This window comes from Puntigrus tetrazona, chromosome 24, assembly GCF_018831695.1.
Source record: "Puntigrus tetrazona isolate hp1 chromosome 24, ASM1883169v1, whole genome shotgun sequence".
NCBI lineage: Eukaryota > Metazoa > Chordata > Actinopteri > Cypriniformes > Cyprinidae > Puntigrus > Puntigrus tetrazona.
Genome location: NC_056722.1, coordinates 1,075,177 through 1,099,600, shown reverse-complemented (window position 1 = coordinate 1,099,600; position 24,424 = coordinate 1,075,177). Strand labels below are relative to the sequence as shown.

At 36.0% G+C, this 24,424-nt stretch overlaps 3 protein-coding genes across 7 annotated transcripts; all 3 read right to left on the bottom strand.

Moving 5' to 3' along the window:
- Window positions 1-107: 107 nt before the first annotated feature.
- cpne3 (copine III) lies at window positions 108-10,753 on the bottom strand. 2 transcript variants are annotated; one of them, XM_043226183.1, is made up of 17 exons: window positions 10,531-10,753; window positions 8,206-8,346; window positions 7,952-8,131; window positions 7,803-7,877; window positions 7,166-7,237; window positions 6,998-7,078; window positions 6,811-6,900; window positions 5,517-5,615; window positions 5,346-5,432; window positions 5,198-5,257; window positions 4,138-4,271; window positions 3,992-4,046; window positions 3,862-3,913; window positions 3,638-3,771; window positions 3,323-3,559; window positions 2,285-2,405; window positions 1,106-1,244 (listed from the first exon to the last, which is right to left on the bottom strand). In XM_043226183.1, the coding sequence occupies exons 2-16, from the start codon at window positions 8,335-8,337 to the stop codon at window positions 2,295-2,297; spliced, it is 1,599 nt and encodes a 532-aa protein (XP_043082118.1). In that variant the 5' UTR covers window positions 8,338-8,346; window positions 10,531-10,753; the 3' UTR covers window positions 1,106-1,244; window positions 2,285-2,294. The 2 variants fall into 2 exon arrangements, with proteins under 2 accessions (XP_043082117.1, XP_043082118.1); XM_043226182.1 differs by lacking the exon at window positions 2,285-2,405 and having other exon boundaries at window positions 108-1,244; window positions 10,531-10,752.
- A 404-nt stretch (window positions 10,754-11,157) lies between these two features.
- On the bottom strand, window positions 11,158-14,863 carry cremb (cAMP responsive element modulator b). Of its 2 annotated transcripts, none has more exons than XM_043226185.1 (3): window positions 14,719-14,863; window positions 12,733-12,883; window positions 11,158-11,860 (listed from the first exon to the last, which is right to left on the bottom strand). In XM_043226185.1, the coding sequence occupies exons 1-3, from the start codon at window positions 14,792-14,794 to the stop codon at window positions 11,710-11,712; spliced, it is 378 nt and encodes a 125-aa protein (XP_043082120.1). In that variant the 5' UTR covers window positions 14,795-14,863; the 3' UTR covers window positions 11,158-11,709. The 2 variants fall into 2 exon arrangements, with proteins under 2 accessions (XP_043082120.1, XP_043082121.1); XM_043226186.1 differs by having other exon boundaries at window positions 11,718-12,239.
- A 3,543-nt stretch (window positions 14,864-18,406) lies between these two features.
- Window positions 18,407-23,579, bottom strand: fam168b (family with sequence similarity 168 member B). Of its 3 annotated transcripts, none has more exons than XM_043225753.1 (7): window positions 23,425-23,579; window positions 22,054-22,142; window positions 21,819-21,902; window positions 20,983-21,125; window positions 20,713-20,893; window positions 20,476-20,629; window positions 18,407-19,597 (listed from the first exon to the last, which is right to left on the bottom strand). In XM_043225753.1, exons 2-6 carry the CDS (start codon window positions 22,121-22,123, stop codon window positions 20,520-20,522), a joined length of 588 nt encoding a protein of 195 aa, XP_043081688.1. In that variant the 5' UTR covers window positions 22,124-22,142; window positions 23,425-23,579; the 3' UTR covers window positions 18,407-19,597; window positions 20,476-20,519. The 3 variants fall into 3 exon arrangements, with proteins under 3 accessions (XP_043081688.1, XP_043081687.1, XP_043081689.1); XM_043225752.1 differs by having other exon boundaries at window positions 20,510-20,629; XM_043225754.1 differs by having other exon boundaries at window positions 20,510-20,629; window positions 20,713-20,890.
- Between the last annotated feature and the right edge of the window lie 845 nt (window positions 23,580-24,424).

The following is a 24,424-nucleotide window of genomic DNA, read 5'->3' as shown; positions in this document are numbered from 1 at the left end:
ACCTGTTCGGGACTGTAGGGAGCGTCACGGTGGATGGGTTTCCTGGCCTTTGCATACTGTAAATAGATCAATCTTTTTCATAAAATAAAAATAAAATATTTAATACATACTTTCATTGTCATCTTTATTTATAGCGTCCTAATAACGCTGCAAAAAAATCTCTTTTTGACATTTTATTTACTGTATGTGAAACGAGGCACGCTACAGGCACACAGACACAATAAGATGACGCATTACATTCTAACGATGCCGTATCTCATGATTACATTACATTTAAGATCATTTAATTACAATAATAATCTTCTAACATTGATTAAATGCAAATTACATTTCGTTTTCTACATCTTAAACAGTTAATACTGATTCAAAAATATGATTACCTTTAAATATTATTATTTATGCATAGCGCATTCAGGCACATAACAGGACTGCTGAATTATTCAGACAGGTACACTCAAGTTTATATGATATAATAATTAATTATGGGCATACTGGTTTGTAGTGCAAACTATTTTACCATTTACCGCACTTTTTTATTCTTCTTGCTATTTCTCTACAGTGGATAATAAACTGGAAATCTCACACACAGACTCATTTCCGCGCTGCACAGTAAAGCGGACAGGAACTGCACGTTATCAGGCACATCAATGTCATCAATTAAAAATAATGCATCAGGTATATGAAAAATGGCTTTGTGAGGCAGTGAGTAAAAAAAACATACACGGATAAAAAAATATAAGATGTGAAGAATGATAACGACATGAAAAATGAATCACATAATGCTAACTGTAAACAATTTTGTATGGTGTTAGCGGAATGACGCTGGAGATGAAAAACGATATGCCTTCGCTAACGCTAACGAGGTTGACTTTAAACTTAACCTCCCTCCTAAATTTCATTCCAGTAACTGATCATTCATGGTAGGATACTTGAGTTTAAACTAGATCTATAACACACCATCGCAAGATCACATGGCAGAACGTAAATAAATAGATAAATGATTTTTTATAAAAAGTAGACGAACGCGTAACTGAAATGAAAGCCAAAACGAACCACGTGGTGTATCTCTTTAAGAAGGCCTTATGTTAGCGGGTTGGCGATGTCCTTCAGTTCTGTGTGGGCCCGTTTGTAGCGTCCGCTGGAGTGTTTGACTTCAGAGGAGGGAGCTTCATCATGTTAAAGAAGGTGACGACCTGACCAGGAACCTCCGCCAGAACACACTTCGCCAGCTCCTCTTTAGGAGCCTACAGAGAGAGAGAGAGAGAGAAAACGTCAGTCATCGTATTTCTGACTTTGAGAAGGTCGGAGACGGAAGTGAGGGTTAAGCATCATAGTGTCAGTAACAAGACATGTCAGCCGTTAGCTATTATGCACATTTGAAATTGATCGCTTGATCACTGTGAAAAATAACACTTCTATCAGTTATTTTAGATCATCTGAATTACATTAATATACAATTACATAATAATACATAATATTAATATAATTGTAAAATAACAATAAAACAATGTATATATGTATATAAAAATTACTAATGTATTACTGTATTTATATCATATTATAAATTTTTTTTAATTAGCATTTATTTTTACATTTTCAACGTTCATGTTAATTTTAGCATATGTATTTATATTATGCACACTTATCATTTCATGCCATGCTGTAAATGTTGATGAAAGATGAAAGTTGATGAAAAAGAATAAAATATAACAAATATAAAATATAACTTTACATGTAGCACTTATTTTAGTTAGTAGCCATTGCAAAATGTATTTTTCCCCCAATCTAATATTTTTCTTTATTTCTTTATTTTTAGTTCAATCGAACAGTTTTACTTTTAGTTACGGTCAGCAATAACAACGCTGGTTAGGGATCGATTCAAATCAAAATATTGTTAAATATTGTGTGTATGAATGAAAGCTAGCTAGCCACCGACTAAACGGACATAGATCCATTTTCCCTATAGCGAAAGTTGCCACAGAAACGAATACTTTAATAATTATTTTCATAATTCAGACACGACATGAATGCAGGCTTTAGGAAAACCTCCCGCTTTGAGTTTCATCATCATTCAACATCTTCCCTTCCCTCGGTTCGTGATGCCGTTTTATGACAAATATGGCATCCACGACCCACTAATCCTGCATCGACAACGGCTGCTTTCAATAAAACAGATGAACATGACTGCTGTGGCAGCTCAACGCTCTGAGAAGCGGCAATGCATTGAATCATTGAGACAGGCGCATGACAGAAGGTCAGTTGCAGATAAAGAAGAGAGCCATACATGTTCGTGTCTACGATTGTTTTGGCTCGTTCGGAGGTGACAGGTTTATATATCTGAAGTAGGACGTGACTTGTTGTGGTAATTCTGCCAGTACACATTGGGCAAGCATTTCCCTGGGCGCCTGAAATGAAATGGACACAAAGGCACAGATGAGATGCTACAAGCCATAACATGTGCTAGATATATGGGACTAAAACATTATAAATGTAAGTTTGTGTTGTGATCCGCTATGCTCAGTGTCTACTGGCATTAATGTACAAGGGTTGGGAACTTGTTCCATCAACATAAACTCAGACTCGAACGGGTGGTTTTGTAGTGACTCGAAAACGTACAGCGTGGCTAGTGTAAACAAAATGATTCACAAACAAATGACTCTCATGGTTATTTTTAAAATGAATCAAAAACTTACGATGTAACTAGTGTAAACTAAATAATTCATGAACATGACTTTTTTTAAAGTTGTTTTTAGTGAATCAAAAAATTACAAGAACAGAGTGATCCATAAATATATATATATATATATATATATATATATATATAAATAAAATATCTTGTATATATAGCATCCAATGTCAAAGTTTTTGTTTACATAAAATATAATTTAATATGTATATAAATACACACACATACTTTAACATATTTCCTGTAAATATATACATGCATGTGTTTGTATTTATATATGGATAAAAATTTATTATGTAAAGAAAAATTTTCATTTTGGATGCGATTATAATGATTAATCGTTTGACAGCACTAATATATATGAAGAAATATAACTTTTTTTTTTAATACATTGGCCTCATATATGCTTATATCAATGAAAATGAACATAAACAAACATGAATGATACTATATACTGATTTTTTTTCGTTGAAATGGCTGTAAAACTAATACAGTATGAGGCAAACAAAATAACAGAAAGCCAAATAAAATCTTTTGGGTTGCTGCAAGAGATAGGCTCCAGAAAGGAAAGAGCCAAAGCAAGAGCAAGCTCAAATCTTCTGCGCACTAAACTCCTCGGACTGGTTTTTCACTCACGTTCTGGAACTTTCTGAAGGGCACAAACTGCACAATGTCACGGACGGCCGGTTCTCCCGTGATAGACCTCAGCTGCCCGTCATCTCCGTCCAGAATCTCCATATCTTTAAAGTCAGCTTTGCCTACGCCAACAATGATGATTGACATGGGCAAGCGTGAGGCGGCGACTATGGCTCCGCGCGTCTGGTCCATGTCCGTGATCACTCCGTCCGTGATGATCAGCAGGACAAAGTATTGCTGAAACGGACAGTGGGCGGGATCAGAAAGCCATAGAGCGTCCGTGCATTAAATATCTGGGTAGGTGTTAAATCTCACCGAAGCCGTGTTCTGCTGTAAAGCCTGCTGCGCGAAACGAGCCACGTGGTTAATAATAGGAGAGAAGTTCGTAGGCCCGTAAAGTTTGACCTGAGGAAGGCATAACCTGTAGGCCTCCACCATTCCCTCTACACCTATGGGGAGAGAAATGCAACTTCCTGCTTATAAACATCACTTCCTGTCAAGTGCAGGGAGTTAAAGACTGATATTGCAGCGCGATATACCTGCACAGAACGGATTTGCGTGATTGAAGTTGAGAGGAAACTCGTGAGACACCTGGAAAAGAAACAACAATGGTAACCCAAGGCTTTTGGGAGTTTGTCACAATAATAACAGCGGATGTATTTCATTTACCTGCCATGAAGGTGGAATCTGGGCGCCAAATCCAAATGCAGGAAACATTTTGTCGCTAGAGGATATAAAAGAAAGAATCAGATCTATTTTTTTTTTATTTGATCGTATGATGAATATATATATATATTATCGGTCTCTCTTTGTACCTGTCATAGTCCTGGACCACGAGGCCAACCGACCAGATGGCTGAGAGATATTCGTTCACACCATGAGGACTGATGTAATGTAAAGAATCAGGTGACCTGGGGTCACCGTTTGACCCTGTGAAGTCTATGCCCACCTGGAAAAGAAGAAAGATGTGAAGCACACGGGTATGACATGAGTAATAATATATGCAGTACGTCTGTCTTTTATACGTCATAACTAAAATAATAAATAAACATTTACATTAAAATATTAAAAAAGGGTAGCATTGTTGTTGTTTTTATAAGTGATACATTCATATTATTTTTAGGATACATAAAATATTGTTTCAACGTAAATTAATATAATTCATAGTAATATCTGAGTAGTATCAAGTAATATCTGAAAACACAATCCTAAAAAATAATATAAAAATCATTTATATTAAAATATAAAAATGTATTTATTATTGGCTATTATTATTGTTTTTATAATAATACACTAACGTAGCTTTTGAAATGTATATTATAAAATATTACTACAACATAGAATGTATGTAGACATATTATGCTAATATGCAAAAATAATTCTACCAAAATAAAATTTTAATAAATTAAACAAATAAATAAAACATAATAAATAAAAACAATTATTACTTATATTGTATTTATTATTTAATATGACTTAATATTAATATAATAATAACAATAATAATATGTCATTAAAATATTGCTTAATTTACTATGTAGATACATGCAATATTATAATTCTAAACAGAGAAATTAAATCTAGATAATTTTGAGAAGTATTAGACTATATGCTTTATAGTAATATTATATTTTAATTGATACCTGTTAGTGATGTATTAATTATTTAATGTGTTTAAATAAATCTTTTATGAAACAAGTTATGACAGCAACAGGATAAATGGCATCATTTGGAAGTTAATTCAAAAATGCCATTATGTGCAACTGTAAACAGTAAATAAATAGTAACTGAATGTAAGTTTGGGCTCTGTTGTTAACCTAATAGTAGGCTAATGTAAAAGGGATCCCAACATTCAACAAATAGTTAATGACTTACAGTAAAATTTATTTGGCAGCCTCCCATGATGTAGTCCAGAAAAGTGTATTCCTTAGTAATCTGAGACAACAAACACAATCACGTCTAGAGATGCGTGCATTGAATGTTGAGAATAAACTCAGACGAGAGTGTTCTTACGACACAGTACCTGACAAACTTTCACACTCACGACTCCAGAGTTCTTATAACTTTTCTTCTTCTGTTTCTTCTTACTGTTTATGCACTCAAACTCAGCCTGCAGGATAAAAAAAAAACGGCTTCCTTAGCTCGGAAACATTCACCGGAAATGAAATCAAAAGTGCTTTGAGGATCACCTCACCGGAGAGCTGCGGGACGCCTCTTGCAGACGTTTCATATTGGTCTCAAAAATCCCTATCAAATCATGGGATCCATCGTTGTCATAATCGTAACATTCAACCTAAAGAGAGTTGAAAATACAGCTTGAAACGATCCGATCTGATCTGGAGTGAATGAGACTGGAGGGTAAAACAGATGGGAATTTAGGAAGGTCATGCAAAATGTCCATCAAATGAAGAACCATAGCACACAGGTCTATGGTTCTCTTCATTCAAAAATTAGTAGACACTATCAGAACAGCACACCAAACAGGATATCTCTGAATGAATGAAAAGATGAAAGATGTTGGACGCCCTGCCACCTTCACTGCCCAAATAAAGTTAGACATATGAAGAAACCTGCCAAAGAATATTCTAGAAGCAGTGTGTTCTCTGAATCCAGTGTGTTCTCAGCGAGTCTTTATAAAAAAAAAAATACATCATCATTTAAAACGCAGTAATTTTTTTTTTTAAATAGATTTGATTTACATTAAATCGTGTTTTGTGTAATGCAGCAAAAAAATCAAAACTCACAAAAATCTCACATTTTTTAAGTAAAATAAAACATTTTAAAATTACATTATATAAAACTTAAAAAATGAAATGCAGTACTAAACGTATTCTGAAACGTGTAATGCAAAATAAATAAATTTATATATATACATATATGTAAAAATAATAAATAACAAATCCTACAATTTAAAAATGTAATTTGTACTCCATAACATATTACTGAAATACAGTAATTAAAAAGTATTCTGACATTTGTTATTTGTTAATTATTTTTATAACAATTTGAAACTATTTGGTCATGGTTCCTTTGAAGTTCAGAATTAGCTTCAAATTCACAGAAACAAATGCCACTGCTTCCTGAGAACGACTCTACTAGCTAAAGACACATGAAAGGGGTTGAAATGACCTCATTCAGGAAACAACAGTTGGACAGAATAGCTCTATACTGATCTATGAAGGACAAACCAGCATCTATTCAGTCACACAAACATTTACAAATGAAACAGCCGTTCTGATGTAAAATACCTGCTCTCTTCCCGACAGTCAGTTTCCCTTTAAGATGCTTTTGCAAGAAAAATCACAAAGTCATAAACACTGATTGTAAGCCACCAAACACCCTCTGACTGACAAGCCAAAGTTTTTCAGCCTCTATAGTAAAGCCAGAACAGTTACGGCCAGCTTTTTATGTGACACTTGTGCTAGCAAAAGAGAGCTTTTTAATGTTATAAAATAACTTTTATAACAACCAGCCAACACAGACTCTACCTTGATTGGTTTCTCCATGTCTCCTGCACAGAGAGACCGTAGAGCGATTTTAAAAGGCCTCCAGCAAGGATTCAAGTTATTCTTCACCACCTGGTATGAAAGATACTCATTAACATTCACAATAAACATTAACAATAACCATTCAGAGAGTTAATATTCCACATCTACATACAAACACACAACGCACCTCAGTTCTGTGAGCGAGCTGCCAGCCTGTTTCTGTCTGCCTGTAAAATTCCAGGTAGGGGTCTGACTTTCCAAAAAAGTCCTGCAAGGAAACCCTCGTTTAGACAATGAATGCATTTCACAGTTTAAAAGCAAAGCAAAAATCGCAAACACGGATCTTAAATCTTACCTTATTGTCCAGTTTTCGGGCCTCCATCTCAAAATTCACAACTCTGTTGTCCTTGATTTCCTCCGCGCTGATCTGAAGTGAATATAAATACTCAAATATCCGCTGTTTTATAGGTGTTTTAATGAGCAAAGGCATCTTAAATAGATCAAAAGTGACGGTAGGAGTAAATTTTTTTAAGTAAATGTTTTTTTATCTAGTCATCAAAGAATCCTGAAAAACACCCTGCAGCACTAAATATACTAAAATATTAACTAGTGCACAAAAAAACGTAAAAATAATACATGTTTCAATAAATATGCAAATCAGCACATTAGAAAAAAATGATTTCTGAAAGATAATGTTACACTGGAGTGATGAAGCTGAAAAATTAGCTTTGCATCACAGGAATAAATTGATTTTTAAAACGTATTTTAAAATAAAGAGTTTAATAATAAGTGTAATAATATTTTTTGACTATGTTTTGACTAAATACCTGCAGCCTTAGCGAGAAAAAGAGACTTGCGTATTATATGTATATTATATTATAAATGTGTATTGTATATTGAAACTGTTCACCATCAGTTATGTCCACAATGAGCTGATGTTCTTTATGTCACAACGACAAGAGTATATACAATGAAATATCGTGGGGATTCACCGTAATTGTTCCCTTTCCTGCAGGTTTCTTGTTCTTCATCACCAAAGGTCTCGTCAGCTTGCTACTGGAAACGATCTGGTGCGGAAAACACATCAAACAACGTCACAGAGGACAAACCACTTCAAAATACGGGCCAACGGATGTCTCACCTGACCCAACGAGCACTCAAACTCGCCCAGGAAGTCGTCATCGCTCAAATCGATGGTCTTGTTGTCAATATCGTAAATGCTGAACCTGAGTTTCTGAACAACCTCGAAGTAGTAGTCGACCGCGAACTTCTTGGCGAATTTCGGGTTCAAGCAGTTCTTAACCCTCTCGGTGCGTTCGACCTGCGAAACAAAACATTCAGATTCGTGCGTGGATGTCCGAACTATTTGCGCAACAAACGGCAAAGTGACCTGACCTCAAACCACTGGTTTCCCGACGTGTTCGTGAGCAGGACACACAGCGGGTCAGATTTGGACCCCACATCCATGTCCAGCAGGTTTTCACAGGAGATCGTCAGCTCCACCTTGGTCACGCACGACGTTGCCATCGGACTGATCTGTTTGAATGGAAACGTCGCATGGAAAGTTGCCATGATTGAGAACTGAAAGCTTTTGTTTCCGTATTTCCCTTTGCGCTTGATAACATTGTATGCTGTGGCCTCTGTAACAACTATTTAAGTAGGCCGATTGCAATATATGCACATATTCAAACACTGGAGTTTGGTGACAAGTTCAAGCTCAAGGTCTGCATTTAAAGTTACACAGAGGTGTCCGGCTGGGATCAGGACGTTCTGGTAGTCAAGTTCTTCCATACTGATTCATGGGGTTCTGTATGCATGGGGTTTTGTTTCCTTGCCGCTGTCGCCTCTGGCTTGCTTGGTTGGGGACACTTAACTTCTAGTGATTTAACGTCGAATTGATTACAGAGACCGTCTCTGCATTTAATAAGAAATTGGTCACTCTCGTCATTATACATCCCTGTCATTATACTGTACAGTGCTTTGATGCAACCTGTGTTGTTAAAAGCGCTATATAAATAAAAATGATTGATTGATTGATTGATTGATTGATTGAATCAATCATTTCTTTTTGAACCTTATCTTATACACAGCGGCGTTGTCATGGTAGGATAATAAAGACTGTTTATATAATTGACTTAATTTCTCAGAGATAGATGTTAGCACCTAGACATGTACCGGTTGAAAAAATGCGACAGAGTAAGTTTTAGTTTCCCACGCTACTTGTTTAAGCCTACCTTGCCAGAACAAATTCTGAACCAGACCGGTTCTGTAGCTAAAGAATTACAATGTGTTTAGTTTACAATGAGCAATGGATTTATTTAGTGTCGCTGGTGTCGTTTCATTTTTACATAGTTCTTTATTGTGAACTAATAACACTGACCTCAAATAAATTCATAACAGACTTCAATTTAGGTCATTTATAATTTGTACTCTATACTACATTCATTTGCACTCAATAATGTTTTTTAAACCCTGTTATTTACATTAAGAATCGGAAACAACGCTATTTTGCAAATCTTAAAGTCAGCTTGCAACAAGTTGCAACATAACTGTTCACACAGATTCCTCAAATCTCTCTAAGGCAAATTTAAATGTTTAAATGATGTATGAAACTAAACAGAGTAGGACGCATGCATTAATAACATATTCAACATATTAAGGTTTACAATGTAAGATGTATTAGCAGTTGTTTAAAATATGTATTTTCTCCACATTATGTATTTTTATAAAATACAATTATAACTGTATCTGTTGCTGTAACTTTGTAATTATAATGGTAACACTTTTATTAGTTGGCATTTATTAATTAATGCTTTACCTTAGGTTAATCTTATTTTATCTCAGGTTCTTTACATAATTCTAGCTGATGCAACTTTTGATTTGAATAATGTATTAGTAAATGTTAAAATTAACTAATCTAAACAACTGGAACCTGTTTCCATTATATCCCCAGTTATACTTTGCACTAAGCTTATAATCACAATAAAATTATGTTTTAGTGTATAATCTTACTTTAAGAGTGAATTATATAGTAGTGTGTGATTTGATAGGTGGTGTTTTCGTGCAGGAGGAAGGTGTGTGTGCCTGAGCAGAATGAGCTGTAGGCTACAGTAATTTAAACAGAAACCTCGGAGGTGTGTGAGGAGTCACTGTGCTATTCCGTGAGGGAGGAACAATGGAGGCTCTTGAATGGAAAACCTGACTTAATTTCAGCACTGTCAAGACATGTCAGATCTCACCACTGATCGAGACGTTTAATAGCTGGCTATTAAGTAAAGTGTATTTGTTATTTACCTGTATTGAAAGTAGGGTAGTGTCAAAAGATAACAAAGCATTTTCCTATATGCATATTTAGGTGCAGATCATACCGCAGATTATATTTGTATTACTAGCATTAAGCTATGCAGAAACATTCACATAATTACGAAATTAATGCAATTTATATAATCAAACAGGAATAAAAAAAGAAGAAGTTCTGCTTCTCTCAACTATCAACAGCCTATAATAGTATAGTAATAATCTTGCCTAACTTTACATGCAATAAAAAGCGTTTTCTTTTGCATTTATGAAACATATGGAATGCATCTTTATGTGCAGTGACGTCATCGTCTGCTACGATTACGATTAACTCCTATCGCTATGGAAATGGTTGCATAAACTACAGAAAAAAAACTGTAAGGTAAGGATCTCGATTTTATGCCATTAAAAAGTATATCTTACCTTGAGTCAGTTGTAGTTTGTAGGCGTAAATGTGCTACTAGTTTCGGTTTAGCCTGGTTATTTTTTGCTGGTGTTTCAGTCTTCTCGATGTTGTGAAGCTCGCTGTTATAAATGTTAGAAGGGACAAAAGAGTCCCTAAAATCTAATGTAAAGCGTCTGTTTTGATCCGTTCTTGAAGGAATCGGACCGTTGCGTCGCCCCTCTGACGTTATAATGCGCATGCGCGGTCGATCAGGACACCAACAAGCTCAACTAGTGGGTGTGCCTCTACACACAAAAACAGATTTGTTTTTGGTTGTTCAATTGTATCTGTAAAATTTATCTTGAATACTTCGCAATTATTTGTTGAATGACATTACGTAAACGAACATATGGTTGTTTTAATGTTTTAATAGTCTGACTTGCTTTGCGTGTGTATCTCAAGAAACAAAAATACACTACCTCGTGTGCTAAAATGCTAAGGCGATATTAGTTCGAATGTTTTAAAAGTGAGCATGAAATACACAGAGAACGTTTAAAAGTAATTCTGTATTACAAAAATATGAATTCACAGTGATCATTAACTGCACTTCGAAACATTTCCGAACACGTATCTCTCAACAAAAAAAGCAACAGCAAAACGCCAACTAATGGAGAGCTAGATACATTTATTTAAACAAATGCTAAAGAGAAAAAACATAAAACTGTGCTCATAGTCTCAATGGAATCTCTGGAGGATTGTGCCACTCGAAAAAAACACCAGGTCGAATTCAAGAATATATTTGTTACCAACAATATTTCATTTTTGTTATAATATTTGGCGTGTTCAGTTACATTTTTTTGAATTTTGGATTAGTATGCTATAAACACAAAAACCCACTTCATCTAGACAACACATATCTGTTTATCTTATATTTATTACAGTAAGTATGTACAGTAACTATATTCATATCAGTTTTGGAGCTGGTGTGTTTGTGAATGACTTATATAAGCGGTCCTTGACATTAAATTAAATACTTCTCTTACAGTCAATGTTTGAAATATATATTCCAATTATCAATATAAAATCTTCAAAAGTGCCTAATGAGAATAGGCAGTGCTGGTCTACTGTTCAATTTTCACATAAGATATAAAACACACATATGATAACATTTTACGGTAAAACAGAATCAAAACAGATAGCAGCAGTCTGGTATGCCACTAAATTGAATTGGACTGTCCAGCGTACATTTGCCTTAGACTGTCCAGCTCTTCTGTCATTTTCTGCTTCTGGTTTTCGATGATGGCGATACGCATCTCTAAGCTCCGCACATAGTCCTTCTTCCTGCGTCTGTACTCTTTGGCCGCCGTCCTGCAAAAGCACAAGCAACACGGGCAACACACCACATTGACTGATTCTGGAGAACTCTGGCCTCCAGCGTACACACATGCACATGTCACCATCTTTCTCATACGGGACGACACAACCATGCAGCTGTCACCTTATCCGATTATTATTACGAGCGGTGGCTAGACATTACGTGAAAAGCGCGTTTGCTCTGTAAACGGTATAGTCTTTCGTGTTTTGGTTTGCAATGCACTGTTGTTATTCGGTTTTGTGACAGTATAGGTCTTTAAGAGCCTTGAGTTCTTCAATAAGCGTCTTGTTTTGTTTTTCAAGCACGGCGACTCGGTTCTCAAGACATTTGACATATTCTTTCTTCTTCCGCCGACATTCCCGGGCAGCTTCCCTGGAAGCAACAACAGAGAAGCTCTGTGAGCGTGAATGTTGTAAATCTTACATTGTGTTTACAGGTTCCACTTCATGCAAGTCAGAACCGCAAAGCATCGTCGTGGTAAGCTTGTAAAAGCAAGTCCGAACCCGGGAGTTGTGAATGAGTGTTGTTTTAGTTGTATAATGCAAATGATTCCACAGGCTTGGTTTTTCCATTCTACGCATCGTCATGAAACTGAGAAAGCTTTTACCACGTTCTCCACACATCGAGACAGCAAGCATGATGCAGTGATAGGCTACAAGCAAAGAATGCAAGCCTTTGACCTCATTCAAAGCAGACGAATGGATGCAACTGAAGAACATGTGAAGCCTCAGGTGCAGAAAGAACTGAGGGAAAGACCAAGCAGCATGCCAAGATGGACTGCAATGAGCTACTATAACGATTTCATGCTCTTAGGCTACGATATGCTGTGGTACTTCTGGTATGGGGAAGAGCAGCTGAGCATTACCTGTTTTTCATCAGCCGGAGTTCCCTCTTACGTGATGCTTCCTCAGTCAGCTGCTGAGGGCTTGGCAGAGAGCCGGGTGAGCCGTCCATTGCCTGGGAAAAGCCAGATGCAGGAGAGGAAATCTGATACGCAGACATACCTCCAGTGGTGGCTGCAAAATCAAGCCAACACATTAGTTAACAGTATTTTCAAAGACATTATTTTATAAAACATTTACAGCATAGTGCATATTTTGTGTATCCATCTCGGGTAACAAGGATTTTTCTGCTGGCCCAGTCAGGTCAGTACTTCAGATTTGTTCATGTTCAGAATGTTTTCATTGGCCTTTCCACAAAATCATTTTAATTGCATTTAGAATTCTTTATGAAACTGCTTAACCAACTAGCGCAAAACTCTCTCTCAATGATCCCAGGTCATCATTTTTGTAAGGCCCACACCTGCAATATTCAATCAGTGTGATATTATGTTTTTTTGTGTGTTTTGGGTGTTATAGTCATGCTATGATAGAACAACATTTTTCAAACAATACATTTCACAAAAAGAAGTGTCCGAAAAGCTTTTTGGTGCCAATATAGTGAGGAAGTAAGTAAATAAGTAAAGAAATAAAGAAAGAAGAGTTAATATTATACTAAAACAAGAACAAGTCGTTATTTTTCAGGACATTTATTGAAAGCATTTTTCCTTTTTATCATAACACCCACTACAAAATTCCGGATTTTCGAGAATAAGTAAAAACACAAGAAGTTTCCAATAAACATGTCATGTGGCGGAGACATCAGACTATTACTGAAACATCAGTTGCCTTTGGCATGCAGACATTACTGAAACTAGCATTTATATTATTATAATATTTTCTTTTTCTATACTGAAGGACCAGCTTGAAATTTTGAGATTAATTTCCAGGCCCCTGTGTTTTCAATGAATATGAAAGTAATATAAAAGTAATTTTTTGAAACATACTTTGGAAAATGATACTCTGACTAATTTGTTAAAAATCCACAGCATAACACAGTTCAAAACCTCACAAGCAAAGTAGTGGTGATGACATTTAAAAGTCATTGAGGTTGAGGACATAATCAGTGTGGTTAATCTAACCTGACATTGATTTTTGTCTCAAATATAAACTAAGAATGTATCCAAATGCAAATGCATAAATATAATTAAAATAAAAAATTTACAGACTGCAAAAGATTATACTGATATGAGTTCATTCTGAAGTCTGATGTCACAAGTCCATGAATATCACCATGCTGCTAAACAGGCCTAAAGATCACCTGACTCAAATGTCTGCAAGGACCAAAGGCGGTAAATTAATATGCACTGGATATCAGCAAACACATTTTGTGAACTCTGAGTATGTCACCGTGGTAGATAATACACAGATCTACTAGCAACATTTCTTTACATGTGTCTGATTCTCTTTCTCTTAGTCTCCGTGGAGACTGCAGCGTATTATAAGAGATGATTAATCTGGTAGTCTTGCTCTCGCGAAAGGAGCTGCCTGTAATCACAGCATGACTCTCAACTGACGTCAGTGTACATCTTATTTGTCGTTCAGCATTTACATTTCCCTGCTGGTGTCCAATTCCAGGAAACAACATGACGTCAGCTGCACTGTGAGTGGGCAGTGCATTCACGCGCTTCAGAGAGAGAGAGAGAGAGAGCGCGACAGAGGTGCTGAAAGAAACGAGCGACAGCTACAGAGGAACTCAACAGGAAGCAAAAAATGTGAACATTTCATTCTTTCAGCCTGTTGCATGCTGCAGAGATGATTCATCGCAAGAGTAGAACGAGAGAGCAGATTCGATATCTTATATCATTTTCTCAGTACAACGCAACTTCAAAGTTTTGTCTGAGCATTTGAAATGCTGTTTGTCTGTTCACTCAATTTCAAAAACTGAGATTTAAAATGTAGTCTTTAAAGCAGGTTCCCAATGTTGAACAAGCTGAAAACCACGTAAGAACTCCAGAAAACAGCGGACGTACCTGATTCCGTCTCATCTCCAGTCACAGCCATGTATAGTGAGCTGAAAGCTTGTCTTTCTCTCTCTGCTGTCAGCATGCAATGCTGCCCAAACCACAAGTTAAGTGTGCAGTCACTGTCAGGGCCATTGACATCACTATGACATCATTAGCCTCCTGATGTCAGTAACGCGGTGGCAAGCGGAGCCAGCCCTCCCTCTTCTCAGCCCCCTCTGCCGTCATTCACACATCAGACAGAGAGCCAGACCAAAGCCGGCTACAGAAGGCATTTTTTATGCTTAAAAGCTGCCTACGTAAAGGACTGCCTCTAGATTTTCTTTTCAGTTATGATTTCAACAAAAAGATGCATTGTGTATAATATCATGTGACACTGCTTTTGGAGTCTTTATAAAATGTATAAACAAGTGAGCTTCCAGGTAGGCTGTGAATTACATGAAACCTGTTAAAAACATGCGCAGATCACTTTTAACTCTAAAAAAAGAGAAAGAAATTACACTGTGCCATACAAAATGTTTTTTAAATACCAATTAATACTTTCATCAAAGAATCCTTAAAAAATGTATCACGCTTTCCACAAAAAATATTAAGTAGCACAACCGTTTCCAACATTAAAAACAAGAAAGAAACATTTCTTGAGCAGCTAAAAAAGTTATATTAGAATGATTCGGTGTCACTGAAGACTGGGGTAATGATGCTGAAACATTAACAGAAATAAATTACATTTTAGAATATAACCATATAAAACAGTTTTTTACTTGTTAATAATAATTAATTTTTATATATATATTTTATTTATATATATTATATTTGAAAATATATTTGAAAATGTTAAATGTATATATATATCTATATATATATATATATATATATATATGCGTTTTTGTCATAAAAAAAAGATATTCATGCATTTTGCAGATTTTTTTTCACCAGAATTCCTTTGCTGCAATAATTCTGAAAACTGTGAAATGCAAATTACAATAATCCTAACGGTCCTAAGGTCTTATTTTAAGGCAAAACGTGCATATAAGAGTTTAACGTGGATTTTTAAAATGTACTTTTATAGGGAATTGTTTCAAGTGACAGTATAATCCAAATGAATGGCTCAAACGGTGACGTCATTACCTTGGCCCTTATCTTCAGACACAATGTAAGTGCCATCACTGGAGTGGACAGCATACTGCATTATAGGAGACCCAGGCCAGGAAGTGAAGGTATCATATCTCTGCTGGCAGGGGATAAACTGGACACCACCACTCTGGTTGACAGAGACTTTAAAGTAATAAAACAAAATCAAAAATATCATACTTTGTTAATATATGAGACGAAAATGTTTATAAAGTTTGGTTTCATCTACAGTGGCCTCAAAATGATTTCACAAAAAGCTAAGCTTTAAATGACAAAACAATATATATATATATATATATATATATATATATATATATATATATATATATATATATATATATATATGTTTAGAATTGCACAAGAACTCAAGGCAAAATTGGTCACAGATAACGAGCTAATTAGAAAGTCAAAAAAGGCTCAGAAAAGCAATGTTAGTTTAATATCAATTATGTGGGGATGCCATTTGGTTTGATGTAGAATGCAATGGCATTTTAAAGATGACTTGAGCATGCACAAGCACCTGAATAGTTTTTGAGGCCACAGTACATTTTAATTTTGTATTTAAAACATCTTACTGAAAGGGACTGCATTGTTATTATTGAAAATGTGTCTTGCGGATGTCTCAGCATCCAAATTCAGTTTTGAATCTTCATTGTTTGAAGGGTCACCATGTTGTGTACTGGTCGAAGAGTCAGGTAGAACCCCTTCTGTGTTCTCCTCTTTGAAAATTACTAATGGTGCCTGAGGACAAATCAAAATACAGGTTTTGATTATTACGGGAATAACTATGAGATTTCGCTGAAAATGCATTTATCGTCAGGCCATGCAAGATATAGATGAATTTGGATTTAGCATCAATTGCTCATCAATGAATTCTCTGCAGTGAATGGGTGCCGTCAAAATAAGAGGATAAAAACATAAAATTCACAAGAATACAGTCCATCAATTAACATCTTTTTAAGTGAAAGCTGTGTTTTTAATAAACAAATCCACTGATTTCAGTTGTATTGTAGATTACTGTGATGTCTATATCCGCTGTGATTTTGACGGCACCCATTTACTGCAAAGGATCCATCGGTGATCAAGTGATGTCATGCTAAATTTGTCCAGTTTCGATAAATAAACTTATCTACACCATGGATGGCCAAGGGGTGAGTACATTTCATTCAAAATATCCCTGATTTCTAAACCCATTAGATACATATGGTTAGCCTACATATACAAGAAAGACCTTTTGATGATCTTGTGATGGATTCCTACAGTAATCGGTGAGGTTTAGATCACACGCACACACATTATTTTCCAACAAGGTCATTCCTACGCTTTCTTTCCTACATGCATAACCAGACCACACTGTCTTACTCAGTCACCCCGAGGCACCACGTTATTGTATAAATCAATGAAGCTGTTTAGAAAATACTGTGCACTACTATAAATGATCAAGTTTTAACGGGAACCCCTGTGACCAGAGGCAGTATGTTTCTAACCCATTTCATCTCTAAATATTATCGGTAAAGACATGTAAGCCAGTAGCTAGTAAACTTTACCTGTACATATTCTGCAGACTGAGTGACTGGACTTGCATCACCTCTATCCATACTGCTGTACACTAAAAAGATAATAATAAAATAATAAAGTTCCTGTCATACACTCGTTTTAATAATAACAATAATATGTTGTATCTTACTATGCGTATAATGTACAATCAATATTATTTTAAATAAAAACAATAAGATTTAGTCTATTAAGCTGACCAGTTGTGCTACACATGAATGAATATTTAAATAATATAATGATTCTGTTTAAAGTGGCTAGGTTTCAATGCAAATTGTGTTGGGAGTATTGTTTTTCAGTATTATTAGCTCTCTCACAACAAATAGGAGATGTGATCTGAACGCATTAAAAGGATTCAAGAAAAGACTAAAGTAACGTATTTGTCGAATGTGGGCATTAATATGGTCGTTTTAACCAATTTCTTACCTTATTTTTTCAACAGAGGCGTTTAAAAACGTAATTTGAGGGAGTACAGTCGACGAGTAGCAGAGGCGAGCGGTTAGCCTCCTAACGGTCAATTTACTAATGAGCGCGAGCTGCGTTTCAACGCAAACTGATTCGCGCGCATTATGAAAACTATATCACCTGAAGGCATAATACGATTTTAGATACTTAAACCGTCTTCGTAACATCTGTGATTAAAACGTGCAAGAAATCACTCGGCATTTGGCGACATCCAGCGATTAAAGTTGGAACAGAACTTATGTTGCTGTCACTGTACAAGTAAACCAAAAAATGTAATCAATAATACGTAACTACATCCATTTAAGCAAATACATAATTTAAATCAGTAAAAAAAACATTTTTCTGTAATTTCTGGCACTTACAGCAATTATCTCAAATTCCGTGACCTCTCCATCTTTATGAATATCGCATTATTTTTTACAATTTTTAATATCTCAGACTGATTTGTTGGTAAACATTGAGAAAAGCCATTTGAAAACGGTTTTCCGAGACGGTTAAGCGAACCTAAAATTAAATCAGAGCATGCCAAAAAAGACACCGGAAAACACCTATTTATTATTGTATTTATTTTTTGGTCTTTTTCGAAAATACAAAACAAAAACACATTAAACATTAAAAAACATTCTTTAACCGAAGTGACATAGGCAATGTATAAAGTAAAAAGACAATAAAATTCAGTCAATTACGGTGTAATTTTGAGGTAACAAGCGATGTTTGGGTCAATAACTAAACAACTCAAATTCACCTCCTCAAATGTAACCAGTAGTGTTATCAAATCAACTCAGTCGAGGTTTCTTTTTTTTTTTTTTTTTTTAAACCACATCAACAATTTACTATTTAAAACCTTGCAGCTCGCTGCGATTTTCAATGTTAATCTTTCGGTCAGACTTTTAAAAGTTAAGAAAACCAAACCAGAGGTACACAAATGAGTTAGCATGCTCTCAGCACCAATACAGCTCAATCAACCAATTTATGTACACACACAGGCAATTAGTGCAACAATTAACTGCAGCGAGAGCATGTAGAGTGATAAAACGTAACTAAAAACAGGCGTGTGAAGCAGAGGCACAAACCCTAAGGGCCCGTCTTTCCATCAGGGCAGCAACAAACACACCATCACCCAGAAAAGACGAACCATGCCTGGAGCTACAAACACCCAAATTAAAACCAGGAAAAATAACAAAAATGTTGCTTTTTAAATGCTAACGTTATTAATATTTTTGTATGAAATAACAATTAAGACATTGCATTTAATATACAGTTGTTTTTTTTCCCCATCCCTTTGGATTTTTGCTTGAGATAACTGCTGATGGTTTTGCATCTGTCATAGCTGGTAGAATGAGCTAGCGCTGTTGTTGTTGTTTTGTTTTTTTTTTTGTTCCTCTTTTAAATATATACATGCATTCAATTGGTTTTCCAATAAAACTAATTCCAACTCCCTTCCGGTTTCACCAATTAAAGAGTTAGCTAAAAACTGCAAGACAGTCCACACAACACAATTCAGCATGAAGAGCTTGTCTGGTCTTCGGCCGTGAGATATGTTGTAGAATGAGCGAAGGATGGGAAGTAGTAATGGAGCTGGACTGGGAAGATACTCTTTCCTTTCGTCTGCCAACTGGAGTCGGATTCACATTATGTTTGGAAGGAAGAGCAACTGGCTGATAACACTTGTAGTGTCAGCTCCAATTGTAAAAATACTGGACAGTGAGAATGCATATCTACCATCTTTCTTTACCACCTGAAGACGGAAAAAAAAAAAAAAAGACAAATTATGTCACAGAGACCAACAAAATCAGAGTGTTTAGCGAGTATAAAGACTGTAAAGGTATGGTCACATTAGTGAAATTTATTGTCTGTAGTTTAGTAATATGTGAAGTCGTATATGCATGTCCAACAGAATGCGAAAGTGTCCTGTAAAATTCCAGATTGCGTAGATTCCTATTAAAATGTATGAATTTTGCCCACAAAAACTTGCCGAAATTTAGCAAAACTTTCTATATCAATAGAATACTATCTACTATCAATATAATAATTATTTGTCCACGGCATACATGTAGTGATGTAGGAAATCACATTTAAACCAAGAATTTTTTGCAAATTCATACAATTATCCCAAATCGAAATCTACAAGAGAATTTTTTTTGGCCAATATTTTCTACCGTCAAAAGTGTAATGACATATGAAGTAAGTTTTGAATCAAACCTTTCTGCCAATCAATTCGGCAAATTTACATTACCAACTAAATCTGCATGGGTGATAATGTGTGTGTGTGTGTATATATATATATATATATATATATATATATATATATATATATATATATGTATGTGTATGGTGTGTGTGTATGTACACACACACAAAAAAAATAATTAGTGCTGACAAATGGTTAATTAGTATTTTTGGGAAAGTATGTTATGTTTATAGATTAAATATATTTATATATATACTATAAATATATAATATATAGTCAATACATACAGTACACAACTTTACGTATTATATAATCAAACTTATTTTGGATGCAATTAATCGCTTGATGGCACTTGAAAGTACAGCAAAGTATGAAGCCACAGAGTGGCTGGATTTCGCCCGGGAAAACAGTAAATGTGAGCGCACCTTAAGAGCTGGCAAACGTGGGATGTGCACTTACAGTGTCGTGTTCACCACTGCGGGGGCACGTAACTGTAGGTGGGAGTGGCAGGCGGGCGGTACGTGGGCATTGAAGGGTGGGGTGCGACTGGGGTCGGGGAGTGAGTAGTTAATAATGTCCCTGAGGAGGAAAAATAAAATGCATTTTTACCATTTTCTCTTAAACCGCGTGAATTCCCATAGATGATTTGAGATGAGACTCACCAGCTGACATCGCCATGGTGGTGCCTCCTACCATGCCCATGGCCACTCCATTCGGGCGGGGCGGGGCAATGGGAGGGGCATACATAGCCGCTGGCATGCCATTGGGCTGGACCACCGTTGTATGATGAATGACATGCGGTGGCGCTGCATAGAGGGGCTGTGTGTAGTAAGTGCCTTGCTGCTACGGATAAAAAAAACATCCAGTATTTTAACAAAACGCAGGTTTGGTATTATTTACGCTACATATCATATGGTTTTATGCCCCTTTACCTGTGCGTAGGGGTTCTGTTGGGGGTAGGGACTTCTCACGGGGTAGACTGCAGTTGGGTAGGGGTTGGGTGATGAAGAATAGGGGGGTACAGCACCTGTTGTTGGGGAGCAGGACATTTTGAAAGGTGTCCCGGGAGCATAACCTGTAGAGATGATATTGCATTAGAAGAAAATAAAGAAAATTAACCAATAGCCTTATTAGCTAGCAACAGCAATGCTTTTAAAAATCTCATCATTTTAAAATTGGCTGAATAAATTAAGATACAACCCTACATCTTTCACGAAATGCAGTTTTATCTGTTAATATAAAGGATTCCAGGCAAAATGGGTAGTTAACATCATGTCAAGCTGGCTTGTAAGAATAGGAAGAAAATGGAAATCCTGGAATCATTTGCTTATCTTCATGTCGTTCAAAGCCTGTATGATGCATTTTCTTCTTGGGACACAAAGGAAGATATTTAGAAGAATGTTGGTAATCACGACTAAAAATACAATGAAAGTAAATAGGAGCCAAAACTGTTTGGTTACCAACATTCTTCAAAATATATAAATAGGAAAAAAAAGTGATATATTTTCAGTAGAACTTAAGGGCGAGTAAATGTCATTTTCGTGTGGACTATCACTTTAAGACAAAAATGTTGAAGGAAAACACTAAAGATTAAACACTATGTGAGCTGCAATCCAAGAACTGCACTTTACAGCTTCTTAAAACAAGTTCAAATCAAAAGCCTCAGGATATATTTTCTGGCTGAGTGAAGATCCATGTAACGAAATCTCTGTTTAGGCTTCTTGGAAACTGAAAAAGAGAGGAAAAGAGAGTTTGGGCTTCCACTTACCTGTGGGAAAGGCTGGATTAGTGCCAGGGTACATGCCGGGGGAGTATGCTGGAGCTGCCGCTGCATAACCCACAGGAAACCCCGCTGTGCAGAAGAGGGGGAAAAAAACTAAATAAATCATAGCAATTAACAATAACAGCAAAGCCATTGTCCTGAAACATAACTGCATATGATGTAAAGACTCCAGAAACTTCCTCATCGGTTGCATGCAAGTCAGGAGCTCATCTCTGGTTACCTGGGTATCCTATTCCTTTAGGGTTGGCATAAGGAACCCCTGATGAAGCAGGGCTATAAACAGGGTTCATGATGTTTATCTTTCAGCACCTTTAAAGAACAGGAAAGAAGACGACATTACATTCAACAAAAAAACAAAAAAACAAAACTACCTACTAGACAGTTGAAAAAAGCTGGCATACATGTATATTCATTTATAATAGACAATATGTTTCTACTTGGTGCAAAATGAATTATAAAATCTGGGGAAAACAGATTAAATAAAATGAAATTTTATATATATATATATATATATATATATATATATATATATATACATACACATACACATACACACACACACACACACACACACCAATAACAGATTCTTAACAAAGCAAGTTTCTCCTTCAACAAAAATGTGGAGAAAAAATGTGGAATAATTTTTACTTTTTAATTATCTGATTATCTGATGCATTTGCTTTATATTTAACAAGGAAAAACCTGGTAAAATTGGATTTAAAATGTTGCTTTTTCTTTTTAAATAATTGACTTTTTGATTGATAATGATGTGTTTTATCAAAGTAGCCTGATAAAAAAATATATATATATTATTGTTCCAGAACACAATTTCTCTTGTACATTTTAAAATAGTATTGGTAGGGATAAAGAAAAGTGAAAAAGAAATGCTATGTCGCTTTATCAGTCACGTGTAACAGGTACTTTGTAATGACCTCAAGTCACCCTCTACAACGTCTGTCAATCAAAACTGATGCGCGAGAACACAAAGCCGTTAACCTTCGGTAACATGCAAAATCTTTTGTTACTCAATGATTTATTCAGAGAAATGTCGAGTTTACCGATAAGAATCCTTTAAGGCGCATGCTGATGTCAGATGCAACGTGTTTCCGAGCGCATCCGACTTATGACATTTAATATATGCCGTTCATGCATCAAAATATAACCCAACGCGATTGAGAAAAACAACCAGATTCGCAGCGAATGCGCATGAACGCGCCGCATTCGGCTCCTTTGAAACACAAGTACGGCTTTCAATTAGCCTGAGGTCCCGATTGTAAACTGACTCTACCGGTCGGCCAATTAATATTTTACATGCATGGATAAAACAAGATCTTTTTGCGTCGCTGCATAAGTCGATCGTGCTTTGATGATCAAACACATCATAATAATAGACGTGACATTGTGCACGCAGGATGCAGCGCAGCGGCTCGGCGTTACAGGCCAACAGCAGCATCTCGCATCCCACTTTATCCCAATTCACTACATGTTCCGCTCCTCCATCCATCCCTCTGTTTTTCCCCCAGACAAAGCCCACCTCGGACGGGCGGCTAAAGCGATGTATCTCAACCGGACAGTGACTGCGGGTACGTACGGTCGCTGGGGGTTTCGTAGCGGGCGAATAATCCGGTATTTCGCTCGTATCTGATGATGTTGTCTGTCTCGCGCTCTTGCGTCGGCTGCAAACGCTAGGCACAGCGAGCCCTAGCAGCACCGTGCGTCACTTCCGCCACTGCAAGAAGCGGAAGGACGTATTCAAATCGGGCGGCAGTGAGCGTGAATCCGTCTGCGTTGCCGAGGAAGCTTGTTTAAAATGTTTATTTTTTTTTATGTGTGGATTTGTTTAGAGTAGTCGTTATTAATGAGTAAAATTACATTACATTGGATCAAATTTACTTCGGTTTTACCTTGTGACTTGTGTATGAATATGTAAGATATCCTAACTATGAAACATGTTTTTACCACGCTGTATGGTATTTTTGTTTTTATACAGCAAATTGTTTTTAAAATTATTACAACGATTTTTTTCCCCCTTAAAAACAACTTCAAATAAATCTATTAATCTATTTATAAATCTCAATTAAAACTTGTATTTTGAAAACATTTAGGTCGCAATACCAAAAAAAAACTTTTTAACTTTGGAAAAAATTATTTTAAAGAAACACCTTGCATATATATAACACCTTGCAAGAACGACAACTCAACTGTTATAGCAGTAGTGTTTAATTAGTAGTGTTGGTACGTTTTATTTTTTGAAGAATTTTAGACAACAAATGATGATAAAACGAGGTGCATTTATTCCTATATTTGTTACATTTTACATACATTAATGTAAACTGTCCAACAAAATACCAGTTTTTAGTTTTCAAAGAAGTCGAGAACTAAATGTGTCTTTCAAACTCTAGGGGGAACTCTAGGGAAAGTTGTAAAAGGGGCAATACGTTAGTAAGGCGATCTGATAAAGTGCGTAGCGCTCTTTCATTTATGAATAATAAAAGCGTTGATAGTGTTGCTGCTTACTTGGTTGATATGACAGTGTTAAAGTGTGTATTTGTGTGATTCCTAAAGGGTTAATAAACACAGCGCGGGTCCAC